The sequence below is a fragment of the Plecotus auritus genome (assembly GCF_963455305.1).
Source record: "Plecotus auritus genome assembly, chromosome: 3".
NCBI classification, from domain to species: domain Eukaryota; kingdom Metazoa; phylum Chordata; class Mammalia; order Chiroptera; family Vespertilionidae; genus Plecotus; species Plecotus auritus.
The window spans coordinates 173,924,504-173,938,595 of record NC_137772.1 but is presented as its reverse complement, the minus strand read 5'-3'; the positions used below and the strand labels follow the sequence as shown (position 1 = coordinate 173,938,595).

General features: G+C 42.2%; 1 protein-coding gene across 4 annotated transcripts in view; it reads left to right on the top strand.

The window, feature by feature from the left end:
* EIF4B (eukaryotic translation initiation factor 4B) overlaps positions 1-13,680 on the top strand; it is a 33,688-nt gene extending 20,008 nt beyond the window's left edge. The window contains exons 7-15 of one of the 4 annotated variants that reach the window (XM_080659887.1): positions 1,867-2,010; positions 2,109-2,282; positions 5,483-5,711; positions 6,470-6,567; positions 8,959-9,172; positions 9,947-10,002; positions 10,556-10,661; positions 10,948-11,020; positions 11,597-13,680. In XM_080659887.1, the coding sequence (XP_080516013.1) occupies positions 1,867-2,010; positions 2,109-2,282; positions 5,483-5,711; positions 6,470-6,567; positions 8,959-9,172; positions 9,947-10,002; positions 10,556-10,661; positions 10,948-11,020; positions 11,597-11,677 (1,175 nt within the window). In that variant the 3' untranslated portion in view covers positions 11,678-13,680. Of the gene's footprint in view, positions 1-1,866; positions 2,011-2,108; positions 2,283-5,482; positions 5,712-6,469; positions 6,583-8,958; positions 9,173-9,946; positions 10,003-10,552; positions 10,662-10,947; positions 11,021-11,596 lie in introns of all 4 variants that reach the window. The other 3 variants (XM_080659884.1, XM_080659886.1, XM_080659885.1) reach the window with 3 other exon arrangements.
* Positions 13,681-14,092: the final 412 nt, after the last annotated feature.

Here is a 14,092-nt window from a genome sequence, read left to right as displayed (position 1 = left end):
TTCCTGGCTGTCTTAGTAACAGTGTACTGATGTGCTTCTTTTCACTGTTGATCCCTGTTTTCTTAGTGAATACAAGCTTATAATTGTTTTTATATTATCTAAGTAAAATCGAGTATAGAGTTCACTACCTCTCCAGAAATTAAAAATGTGTTTAAAAATAAACACACTGTCTTTTAGTTGTTCGGGCAGCAGATTTTTTGTATGTTTGTTTTTTTGAATTCTATTTCACATGCTCTCCTGTATATAATTACTTGACTAACATCAGCATGTCCTTCAATTTATAAATTTAAACTATCACAGAATGTCTGTTCACAAAGACAAAATGATGGTCTTTGCAAAATTAAATAATGGCTTAAAAGAATGCAGTAATAAAATTACTACACCTCTTTGGTCTATACGCATCAATGATCAAACTCAAAGTATTGGTTCATGTTTAGAAAATGAGATTTTTCATATAAAAATCTGGGTTCCCAGCTTTTGTCAGAAAATTGGAAGATCTAGCAAGTTAGCTGAAGTTAAATAGCCATTACCCCCCTTTTATACTATTCACAGTTGCCACCTGAGCTACATTTCTTTTTAAAAATTTCTGGCATTAACGTGTGTGTGTAAAATAAAGTTTATAACATAATTTTTTCAAATAATGTGTCATGAACACATTTAGTAATTACATATCTCAGTTTTTGTGGTTGCTTTGTATGGATGCCCCCTAATTTACTTAATCTATAAGAAAACATTACAATGAACCTCCTTTTGTACATGTGTCCAGTTACTAGCTCAAGAAAAATTCCTAGAAATTGAATTGTTGGCCCAGAGGGTATATGTAATTTAATACATAGTTCTGAAACAACTTTGAGAGTGGTTGTACTATTTTAAAATTAACAGTGTAGGAATTGACTTTCTCCTCTAAACTTTGCCAACACAAGATGTATCATTTATTTTCATGCTAAACTTAAGTGATATCTGATTGGATCTTTGGCATCAAGGTTATAAGATTCCAACTATATTTTCTTCAAATGTTTTATACTTACACTAGAGGCCCAGTGGACGAAATTCATGCACAGATGGGGTCCCTACGCCTGGCCAGTGATCAGGGCCTATCGGGGCCATCTCGCCCAGTCCCGATAGGGGCCAGGCTGGACGGGGCCTTCCGGCCACTGGACAGGGCCTGCTGGATAGGGGGAGGGGCAGGGCCTAAGCTGGCAATTGGACATCCCTCTTGCAGTTCGGGACCCCTCAGGGGATGTAGCAGTGCGCTAAACAGCAGGTGGTCAGGGAGGAGCCCAAATCGGGGCTGGGCACCACGGCACTCAGGCTCATCCTAACCCACTGCACCTGCTGCCACTCCCGCCGTGGCAGCTGAGCTCACCAGCCATGAGCCAGCTTCTGGCTTAGCAGCACTCCCCCTATGGGTGTGCACTGACTACCAGGGGACAGCTCCTGCATTGAGCATCCGTCCCCTGGTGGTCAGTGCACATCATAGCGACGGGTCGTTTCGCTATAATAGTCCCTTAGGCTTTTATTATATAGATGATTTAATACCTAAATCTTTAATCCTGGAAATTCATTATGGGATATATATTTTTCTCTCCCCTAACTTCCTCCTAAATTATTAGTCCAGCAATGTGTATTGGATTACTAGAGAAAAAATTTTGAAGCCAAATAAATACCAAGAATACTTCAATAAACACCAAATACTTGAATACAAATTCCTCTACTATACAATGTGACATATTTTGAGTCAGCAAAGCAAGTTGACAGGGCAGACGTTCGAATGGGTCGTCGCCGCCACGGGGGACGTGCGATCGGCCCGAGGTTATCTAGTACAATGTGACATATTATGTTTTTACTTGTCTCTCTTTTCTCCAGAGTATCGAGATCGAGATCGTTATGATTCAGACCGATACCGTGATGGGTATCGGGACAGTTATCGTGATGGCCCACGCCGGGATATGGATCGATATGGTGGCCGGGATCGCTATGATGACAGAGGCAGCAGAGACTATGATAGAGGTCATTATAAAACACCATTAAGTTAAATTGCTTTCTTTTAAGAACTTCTTTCTTCCCTCCAGTGTGATGATCACAATTTGGGGTATATTTATTTACAGGCTATGATTCCAGGATAGGCAGTGGCAGAAGAGCATTTGGTAGTGGGTACCGAAGGGATGATGACTACAGAGGAGGCGGGGACCGCTATGAGGACAGATATGACAGACGTGATGATCGGTCATGGAGCTCCAGAGATGATTACTCTCGGGATGATTATAGGCGTGATGATAGAGGTAATCATTTTCTTTTGCTTGCTTACTGGGGCAGACCACTGAACAAACTGATGGGAAAATTCTCAATTATGTTCAAACCCATTAAGTGGACACAGACAGAATTTATATATTGTGAAGGATGCAGCAGAGTGTAATGGAAAGATCATTGGATATGGATGACATAATGGAAATAAAGCAAAGTATTTCTAACTTCCTTTAGTATATAGATATTTGGGTCAAAATGTATTGAGTAAACCAAGTTGGAAAGGAAAAAAAAAACCATTGTCCGACATCTTTATGGTATGATCACATTTAATAAGCTACACTTAAAGTGGGTGGTATTTAGTCCCAGCTTTCTAATGAAGGCAGTAATACAATCTCATAGCTAGTAATTGACACTATGGGATTCAAAACCAAGTGTTGCTGATTTCAATGCCATTACTAATTACCACAGTAATTGATGATCATTAATTAATGCCAAGGTGCTAGTTCACCTATTCTAAAATTATGCCGCTAATGTTTAACATTTCTATAAAACTGTGTGTTCTAAATCTGACCTCTCAAAAAGGTATTACTAAATGGCCAACATTTGTGTTCTGACTTTAGTGATATCATTGAAAAAGTAAGGTATCTGGCCTGCAGTTTTTCTCTTTATTTTCAGACAACAATCCTAGCCTTTAACAACCTTTTATCAGCCCTGACTTGGTGCCAAGTGCTTTATATATATCATCACCTATAGTCCTCCAATTAAGGAAGGGAGACCTAGACAACTGTCAAAACACAGTGGGGTGACAGAAGTCATCAGAGCCATATTGAAAGTCCAGCGCAGTAGTCTTTCCTCCCGCAAAAACACAAAGCAAAAATATCGTTTCCAGTTTTTTCTACAAAATCTTTACTTCTTAAAAGCATTGCTGTTATCTGTTTCCATTCAAGAAATGTGTAAGTAACTAGAGGCCTGTTGCAGGAAGATTCCTTCAAGAATAGGGCTTCCTTGGGCCTATTCCTGCAAGAATAGGGCTTCCTGCGGCCTGAGCAAAGCAGAGAGGCCCCGGTCTCCGCTGCCTCGCTCTCTGCTCTCTCCTTTCTCCACTGCTTCACTCCCTTGGCTTCCTTCTTGCTCAGTGCATATGTATGCAAATTAACCGCCATCTTTGCTGGATTAATTTGCGTGCTCGCTCCTGATTGGCTGGTGGGCATAGCGGAGGTACAGTCAATTTACATGTTTGTCTATTAGGTAAAATATTTGACATTTATTGAGCGTTTTCACCAATGAGCTGAGTTCTCACACAAATATTATCTAATTACCAGAATTCTGTCTGCAATTATCATCACTTGGAAGAAAAGTGGAGGCTCAGATGTGGGCCTCTGGTCCTCTTTGGCTCCTGACCTGTTCCTTTCATGCCATTCCTTCCCTCCCCCAATAGCTGTACACCCGATTTTTTTTATTTTTTTTTTCTGGTGGCCTTGCCCCCTTTTCTAATAGATTTCCCTGCCTCACTTCATTCTTCACACTGGCCCAAATTGTCTTTCTGGAATAGTATCTAATTAGGTTATTCTCCTTCTTTTGAAAACCTTCCTAGTCTTGGGCCCTGGCTGGGTACCTCAGTTGGTTAGAGCGCCACCCTGATACGCCAATGTTGTGGGTTCAATCCCTGGTCAAGGCACATACAAGAATCAACCAGTGAATGCACAAATAAGTGGAACAACAAATCAATCTTTCTCTCTAGCTCCCCTTCCTCTCTCTCTAAAATTAATTTTTAAAAGATTTAAAAGTAAGAACCTTCCTAGTCTCTCCATGGTCTGAAAGATATCTCTTTGTCTGTACTTCTAACATAAAGGCCCTTCACTGTTCTGCCTCCAGTTTATCTCCTCAATGTTGTCTCTCATCCCTTCTACATCTGCCCTATTAGGTGTGTGCACAGTTTTCAAGACTCAGTTGTTAGCACTTCAAAGCTGTCCTCGTGTTATAACTTTCATATGAATAAGTCTGTTTTATAGAACTTAGCATATTCTTTTTTGAATGTTAGAGGACATTTATTCAAGTTGGGGACGGTGAAATAAGAAGGGGCTGGGGAGCTCTAGCTGGTTTGTCTCAGTGTTTAGAGCGTCCACCTGTGGACCGAAAGGTCCCAAGTTCGATTCCCATTAGGGGCCATGCAGGAGGCAGCCGATCAGTGATTCTCTCTCATCATTGATGCTTCTATCCCTCCCTCTTCCTCTCTGAAATCAATAAAAATATATATAGTTTTAAATTTAAGGGCAGGGGCTGGGGAAATGAGCCTAGGCTGAGCTGCTTTGGCTCACTAAGAGGGGTCCTTGGGGACAGGTTCAGGGGGTTTACCCAGGATGAGCTGCGCTGCTCATTGCTTCCTGGTTGCAAGCCTCAAGGGTCCTTTAGAGTTTCGGAGATGCACACCTGTGGGAGAAGAGGGGAGAGAGGAAAGGCGTGGGATTGCTCCTGGGAGGGAGAATGCACATAAGCTTTCTTCTATATCTTTTGTGTGTCTGAAATATTTAGAATAAACACCAAATTTGAGAAACATGGTTTCCTTGAAACACTTAAATTTATTTTGAGAAATGTTGATAACTTGAATCAAACTCCCGTAGAGCTTATTCAGAAGTTCAGTGTTGCATGCTTTGCCCTATGAATCACTGTCAAATATATATTATGCACAGAGCAAGAGTATAAGACTAGATAGAGTCTGCCCTGTCATATTGTTACAAGCTCTTAACCTACTGAAGTAATCCATCTTCCACAGACCACTGGTGGTTGGTGAGGTCTGAAAGGTTGGCGACCGCTGGTTTAAGGAAACCTTTGGAGCAGCGGTTGCCAACTGATGGTCCGAGAGGTCCGAAAGGTTGGCGACCGCTGTTCCAGACCACATTTTTGAACAAGATATTTTCATGTCGTAGTCTATTGTAGTTGAAAATTTCTTCCCAGGTAGTAATAATCATGATAAAGGATTGGTTTTATCGTGTAAATTTTTACTATTTTTAGTCTTTCTCTTAGTCTAGTAGTACATCATGGATGTGGTAATGGAAAGATTGATTGGACTTGATTATTCAAACCACCCATTTTCTAATCTCCCTTCTTACCTTCTCTGCTGAATTGGCTAAGCCACTAATCTGAATCCCATGTAAAAGCTTTGTCTGGGAATCTGGCTTCCAGCCATCAGCTTCTGATTTTGAAAACCTATTACTTAGAGTTTTATTTGATGTAGGTCCCCCCCAAAGACCCAAACTGAATCTAAAGCCTCGGAGCACTCCTAAGGAAGATGATTCCTCTGCTAGCACCTCCCAGTCCAGTCGAGCAGCCTCCATCTTTGGAGGGGCAAAACCTGTTGACACAGCTGCTAGAGAACGAGAAGTAGAGGAGCGGCTACAGAAGGAACAGGAGAAATTGCAGCGTCAGCTGGATGAGCCAAAACTAGAACGGCGGCCTCGAGAGAGGTGAGGTTATTGTCAATATTAATTTCCCATTTCTGAATCCAGTGGTTCTTAGTGGGGGCATTACATCCCCAGGGGGTACTTGGGAAATCTGTGTGGATATTATTGGTTGTCATATATCAGCATTTAGTGTACATGGCTGGGGCTGCCAGGTGGTCTGCAGTACATGGACGGTTTAACCCAGTTAAGAGTTGTTGCCTATCCTTCACACTTTTCAAAAGGCCTACTCGGTTTAACCTACAACAGATATAAATTGGTGGTACTTTAATATAGGAGTCAGCAAATTATGATCTGGGCCTGTGTTTATAAGTAAAGTTTATCTGGGCCTTTAAGAAAAATTTGCAAGCCCTGCTTTAGTATAAAAAGTAAAATCCCACCATGGTGAGTGGGCAGATTTACCTCTTTCAATTTACTAGGTATAAAGTAGAGAGAAGATGTTTACTATTTTTCATTTTTTTACTTGTATGTATGTTGGTTATACTATCTAAGTGTTACAGAAGATAATAAAGGAGTCATCACAGGTGGCATTGGCTCTAATAGGGTAGAAACCTTCTATAACAATGTTCTGAACAACTGGACCTAGTTTTAAATGACTTGCAGAATTATATTTTCAGTAAGGGAGGGCAGTGTTGTAGATTATATAGGAAAATGTTCTTAACCCTAGCCAATGCAAAAAGTGATCCTACTTGGGGGGGTCAGCATGAGTTCAAGGTGGCCTTCACTGAGCTAGACATATGTATTTTGTTAAATCTCTTATACAGACACCCAAGCTGGCGAAGTGAAGAAACTCAGGAACGGGAACGGTCAAGGACAGGAAGTGAGTCATCACAGACTGGGACCTCAGCCACATCTGGCAGAAGTAAGTCAGACCAGGGTGGGTATCATGTTATTGCCATTTTCCACAACCTATTCATAACCAAATTATGCAGAGACTTTGGGGTGTTAAATTCAATCCTGGACTCTTTATTTGGATTAATTCAGATTGGTATTAGTTTTACACCTCCTGCTCTGAAAAATCTGAGAAATGGACACCAGAGGTAGACTTAGATGATCTGTTTAATAATTTTCTACTAAAGAGTATACTTAAGCCCTAGCTGGTTTGGCGGCCTGCAGACTGAAGGGTCCCAGGTTCAAATCCTGTCAAGGGCACATGCCTGGGTTGCGGGCTCGATCCTCAGTAGGGGGCATGCAGGAGGCAGCCAATCAATAATTCTTTTACATTTGTCCCTTCATTTTATGTATTGACATCTGAGTTTTGTTTATTCAGAGCAACCAGTGTTTCAAGTGATGATATTCTGCTCTTGATTCTTTCTTCCTCCCTTGAATTTACTGCTAGGTCATAAGCATGGTTAGTGCTTTGGAAACTGAATTGTTCAGTTATAACACCTCCCTTGCCTTAATGTGAGCCAGTGTTCGTTGGGGGGTTTTGGTGTTTTTTATTTTAAGGCTTCTCCTCCCACCTCTAAATTGATTTGTACTTGAGCATTTCAAAACATGGCTCAAGCCGAAACCGGTTTGGCTCAGTGGATAGAGCGTCGGCCTGGGGACTGAAGGGTCCCAGGTTCAATTCCGGTCAAGAGCATGTACCTTGGTTGCGGGCGCATCCCCGGTGGGAGGTGTGCAGGAGGCAGCTGATCGATGTTTCTCTCTCATCGATGTTTCTAACTCTCTATCCCTCTCCCTTCCTCTCTGTAAAAAATCAATAAAATATATTTTTAAAAAAAAACATGGCTCAAGGCTGGGGTAATTTGGAAATAGTTGTCCACATGCTATAGAAGTTTCCTGGTAATTATTCATGCTGGAGTAGACTCTTAGTAACGGGATATAATGCCTCTTTGTACCCAGGTAGGAATATGATGGTTGGGTTGATTTATATCCCTACTTCTGAAGAGCTTGCGCTTCAAGTGTAAAAAGAATCTGATAAAATAAGCTCCTAGTTTTGAGGAGACATTTGGTGCTTTTTTAAAAAAATACATGAGCCCGGCCAGCGTGGCTCAGTGGTTGAGCATTGACCTATGAACCAGGGGATTCCCAGTCAGGTCACATGCCCAGTTGTGGGCTCAATCCCTGAGGGTGGGGGGTGGGAAGGCGGGGAGTAGTGTGTTCTACCTTTCATAAATGTATAAATCTGGTTGTATTGTGTTTATTTATATATTTGTGTATGTTGAGCCTGTAAGTTGATCAGTGGTTTCTGGGGTTTGCAGATTTAACATAGGACCCCTTTATTATTTTTTTTAATTGTTTAAAGTATTTCATGTCTCCTTCCCACCCCCGAGGGCAAGCCCCCACTGCCCCAGTGTCTGTGTCCATTGGTCATGCTAATATGCATACATACAAGTCCTTTGGTTGATCTCTAATCTCCCCCCGCCTTCTCCCTGAGGTTGGACGGTCTGTTCATGCCACCTTGTCTCTGGATCCATTTTTGTTCATCAGTTTATGTTAATCATTATATCCCACATATGAGTGAGATCTTTTTTTTTTTTTTTTATTGATTTCAGAGAGGAAGGGAGGAGGAGAGGGAGACAGAAACATCAATGATGAGAATCATTGATCGGCTGCCTTCTGTACGCCCCACACTGGGGATCGAGCCCACAACCCAGGCATGTGCCCTTGACTGGAATCAAACCCGGAACCCTTCAGTCCACAGGTTGACACTTTATCCACTGAGCCAAACCAGCTAGGGCCATTGGTCCCCTTCACACACACACACACACACACACACACACACACACACACGTGTGTATTTTTATATATATCATTCTTCAAGTACGACCATTTTTTTTTAATATATTTTATTGATTTTTTTACAGAGAGGAATAGAGAGTTAGAAACATCAATGAGAGAGAAACATCGATCAGCTGCCTCCTGCACATCCCCCACTGGGGATGTGCCCACAACCAAGGTACATGCCCCTGACTGGATCGAACCTGGGACTTTTCAGTCCGCAGGCCGACGCTCTATCCACTGAGCCAAACCGGTTAGGGCAAGTACGACCATTTTAACAATGAGACTAGAAAAGCTATCATCCTAAAGGTCAGGGGCTATCCTTGGAGAGTCATTTTTCCAGTTTCTCTTGCATCAGTGAAACATTTTCTCATATTTTGAGAGCCAAGTTAGAGTCTGTATTTAAGAAAAATGATAGTAGTAAATATGGACATAGACCATTTCCCACTCTGTTGAGATCCTAATAGATGGTTGTACAATAAGCCTATTTTTGATCATTTGACCCTCCCTCACTCTGACTTCACAGATGCACGAAGGAGAGAGAGTGAGAAGTCTCTAGAAAATGAAACACTCAATAAGGAGGAAGACTGTCACTCTCCGACTTCTAAGCCTCCCAAACCTGAACAGCCTCTAAAGGTAATGCCAGCCCCTCCACCAAAGGAGAATGCTTGGGTGAAGCGAAGTTCTAACCCTCCTGCTCGATCTCAGAGCTCAGACACAGAGCAGCAGTCCCCTACAAGGTGAGTCAGCTTGGAAACAGCAGTCGGTTAGCTGTAGAATCTTTTTTTTTTTTTTTTTTTCATCCTCACCAGAGGATATATTTTTTCCATTGTTTTCTTTTTCTTTTTCTTTTTCTTTTTTGAGAGAGAGAGGAGGGAATGGAGGAGAGGGGAGAGAGAGAAACATATGGGTTGCCTCCTGCACAGCAGGCCCTACCTGGGCCAGGGATCGAGCCTACAGCTAAAGTATGTGCCCTTTGGTCTGCGGGCTGATGCTCTAACCACTGAGCAAGACCAACCAAGGCAGCTGTAGACTCTTAAATGTTGTGATGTCATGATAGAAAGTGCCCTGAGGGGGTTGGCCTTAGATAGCACCTAACCCTGTCTGCTTTATTAGTTCATATTCAGTGGTATGCTGGAGCTGGCTCCTGAGCACCAATTGTTCATTTTCTAGAGTTCTTATAGCTAGTTGACATTCCTTTGGTGCCTCAAAATCTGCAAATGCTAGACTCAGAACCCATAGCAGCCACATGTTGGCAATGGGAGGATCACTTCCGTAAGTCTTAGGATCCTCATTTGTAAAATAGAGAATATTAGCCTTGAGTGATTGTGATCATTCTAAAGGACATGGCACTTAAAGTGTTCAAATAATTGCTTTTGTTGTTACTGTCTTTCCTGTGTTTTAACGTATCACAGCGTTATGTATTTTTGGTTCTCTATAGAGCTTGGAGAGTGATAAGTTTCTTATCTCTTCTTTAAGACAACTGATGATGTGATTACATGTTTTTCTTCTAGTGGTGGGGGGAAAGTGGTTCCAGCTCAACCATCTGAGGAAGGACCAGCAAGGAAAGGTAAGATCGAAAGGAGAAGAGGGTTTTTCGCTAGAGGCCTAAATTAAAAGGCCTATAAAGTCATGAAATACTGAACTTCAGTGTATTTTGCACCAGGTTTTGTGTTAAGGTTCTTAGATTATCTGTCTTTTCTTGCCATTAGAGGGCAGGAGTGGTCTCTTTAGAGAAAGCATGGAACCCTGCCCTTTCCTGGTAGAACAGGGGCGGGGGAATCGGAAGGAAAATAACATGCTCAGTACAGATTAGAAATGTCACCATCTGCAAGGCCAAGGTCACTCACAACACAGCATCATAGCCTTATTGGCAGTTGGCTTTTCATGATGGTGTAATCCTACAGTGGAACTTTTTAGTGGATCTTGTTGGGGGAGGGGTGTGTGTTATATATATAGAGTACGTGGGAAGAAGGGCTTAGGAAGGAAGTCTGGGTTGGGGTGAGGTTTAATTTCCCTGGGTACATGATGAGCACATTTTTCTCCAACCCTTAGGAAACTTAGGAGAGGGAGAGTAATTATTTATTTGCCTTCCATTTATTTTTGCATTTCCACTCAAGCAGATGAAAATAAAGTGGATGGGGTGAGTGTCCCAAAAGGCCAAAGTGGGAGCTCCAACCGTGGTCCAGGAGATGGAGGGAACAAAGACCACTGGAAGGAGTCGGAGAGGTAAGTGTGTTCTCTCTCCTGTTGTTTGTAACTGTTGCCTGAGGCTTAGGCACCCCTGTCTTTGTAATTAAGAAGTTCTTATTTCTCCAAGCATTACCAGATCTCACTGTGAACAAACTAAACTCAGTCACTATAAACAGTTACAATTCTGAGAATCTAGAAATAACACAAAGTGTCCAGGTATCAAGAACTGTTGACTGGAGGTGCCTATTGAGTGCCTCAGAACTGCTTATGGGTTTGGGGAGAGTCCTCTCCTAAGGATGTGGTCTTATACTCATCTCTGCAGGAAAGATGGCAAAAAGGATCAAGACTCCCGATCTGCACCTGAGCCAAAGAAACCTGAAGAAAGTCCAGCCTCTGTAAGTGTCAAAGGCTTGCCCAACTCTACTTCCCTTAGCTTTTCCTGTTGAACCCCACTTACATTTAGGGCTGCAAACAGTGTTTGGAAATAAGGCACTGCTGCTCATTTGAAATAATGAAAGTTTAGCATTTTTCTCTGTTCTACCTTTCACTACTCTCATCCCTTTTTCAAGATGAAGGGTGGTGTGTGACTTGGATAAGAACATGCGTGCATGCCTTTGACAGCTCTCCCTAGCTGTGGAAATGCTTCATTAAAAGCTAATGAGCAAGCAGGTGGTTGCGGTTTGGACTAAAGTATCAGAATCCAGTTTCTTGGAATTGTTTTTAAAATTTTTTTATTGATTTCAGAGAGCATGGGGGAGAGAGACAGAAACATCAATGATGAGAGAGCATCGTTGATTGGCTGCCTCCTGCATATCTGCATCCTGGGCATGTACCCTATTCAGGAATCAAACCCTGACCTCCTGGTTCATAGGTTGACTCTCAGCCACTGAGCCACACCGGCTGGGCTGTTTCTTGGATTTTGATGTGAGAATTTAAGGCCTTGGTCACTTTATCACTCTTCTCTGTTACAGAAGTTCAGTTCTGCAAGCAAGTATGCTGCTCTCTCTGTGGATGGTGAAGATGAAAACGAGGGAGAAGATTACACCGACTAGACCTCTACATCCTGTTTTCTCCGAGTCTCTCTCTACCCTGGAACATTCAAGAGCAAACCAAACCTCTAGCCAGACAAGACAAAATAAAACTCACATCTCCTGGAGACTTCTTAACTTTTTTTAAAAAAGCGAAATGAAATGAAATTTTTTTGCATGCTGCTGCAGCCTTTAAAGTATTGAACTAACTGGAGAATCGTCAATATAGCCAGAAAGACAGGCATATTTTAATGGGAAAGTTGTGCACTTTTATGACACATGCAGTCGCCCGTGTGATTAGTGCCTAGGGGCCTCCATTTAGGAAAATGGCAGTGACAGTGATGCAATGTCTGGAATATGGTTGGGCAGTAGGGCAGGTATGAGGAAGAGGATGAGATTTGTACCTTTAATTCTTTTATCCTAATGTGGCATTTATGAATTCTCAAATATCTGAATAAATTCCCCTTCCTTGGAAAGGTAGGTTTAGTCTCTGAAGTTTTAGTCTCCAGGAGGCTGCCAGCCCCTCCTCTTATTTAATTTTGAGTTACTGGGGCCAGCCTAGGGGGAATGCCTTCATTTTTACCCCCCAGGGGGGTAGCTGGGAGTGAGTCTACAGGCCTCTAAAGAATAGGACTGCTTGGTGACCAAAATAAGTGGGAAAATCGTGGTTTGAAAAGAAGCTTTGGGGAGGTGGTGAATTATTTTGAACCAGAAATAGGGAAAAATGATATGACCTCCAATAAACACATGAATGGTTACTTCCTGGAGCAGGAAGCACTTAGGGGTGTGGGAATTCCCAAGTTTCTTATGTGTCCTGGTTTTGCCCTTTCTTCAACACTATCCTTTCTCAAAGTTCAAATACCCACATTCTGTTGAAATCTTGAAGCTTTTAAATTTAGACTGTTGTCTTGTGTTCCTCATGCTACTCTTTCCTGTTACCTCCCAAAAAGCAGCTTCTGTTGAAGCCACAGACCCAGTGCCCCAGGCATCTGGATCAGCCCCTGGGAGCTGTCAAATGAGGAATCACTGCTCTTCTCAAGTAAATCCTGGCGCCTTTGCCTTTTGACTCTCCTGCTGTTCAGTCCTGACCCCTTTTACACCTCTGAAAACTAGAATGGTCTTAGGTGGTGAGGGCGGTGGATAAATAGGGACAGTTAAACTGGGAGCCTTATGACCTTGATTGGGGTTTTTGTTCGAGGCTTTTAATTTTTGGGGGGTGGGGTGTTTTTTTGTGTGTTTTTTTTTTTTTTTTTTTTTTTTTTTCCTACAAGTTTCCTTTTCTCCACTGAAATCCCACACCAATGTTTGGATTTATAATGTGGCCTAGACCAGTGTGTGGTTTGGTTTTGTTTTTAGCTTCCCTTGAAAATAAATGATAATGGAGAGAACTCTTTAACAAGGTCCTGGTTTCTCTTGCAACACAGTAACTTAACTTGCCTGCTTTTATGTGTTCCTTTGTACTGTCAGTTCAGTAGGTGGAATCCTTATGGGCAATATTGGTACCTAACAGAGAAATGAGACCTTGGTCTCTTGTTTGCAAGCCCTCCTCCCATCAGTCCTAGGTTAGAGCCTGTCCAGCTATGTGGGGGTGTTGGTTTATGAGTGCTGCAGCAGTTGGCATAATGAATCATTTACCCAGTGGGCATAAAAAACATACAAGTGAGGTAACTGTAATTGGCTTGGATGGCCAGGAAATGGCTTTTAGAGACCCGAGGCTGAAAGGGTTTTTTTAACCATTTGCTGTAGATGATGAAAAGGTAGGGTTTGCCCTCTTCAAGTCTACTCCTTCCAAATAGTTGTGTCCAAAAAAGCGGTTCTTTCCCACTCCCCTGCCATGTCCCCCATTAAAACAAACAGGGATTTATGTCCTACTCAATACATGTAAAATTTGTACAAAAATATCTTCTATGAAAATGATTTGTAATCTGTAGACTTACTACCTAGGAGATGTCTTGAGATGTGAATCCCATCCTTTGGGTTGTGGGGTTTTTTTGTTTTCTCCAAATAAATCTGATCTTTAAAGTTCATTTTAATGCTGAAATTCTTTAACGATACACTCCATGCTCCCAATCCTTTTTGTGGACTCCCCACGGACAGTCTGCTACGCTGCCTTCCCATCTCTGGGTGCCATTTTGTGCAAGTACAGAGGGTGGGATTTATAAGGGGAATTGATCTAGTCATTGAGGCCCAAGAACTGGAAATTCACATCAACTCCCCTCCAGCATTTTTGCCTGGTGTTAACTTTTAATATCATTTGAGCATATCTGCATTCCGTTTCCTATGCTGTTTGTTTACTAAGATGAAGTGGGAGCTCTGGGGATAAAGCCTCATGTCCTTGAGGCAATGCCCCCATAAACCTCTGCCCTTCGGCTGTTGAAAGATGCAGCCTCTTTTCCTGGGTTGAACTGCACAGGCAGAATGGAGTCTAGGTTGATTATT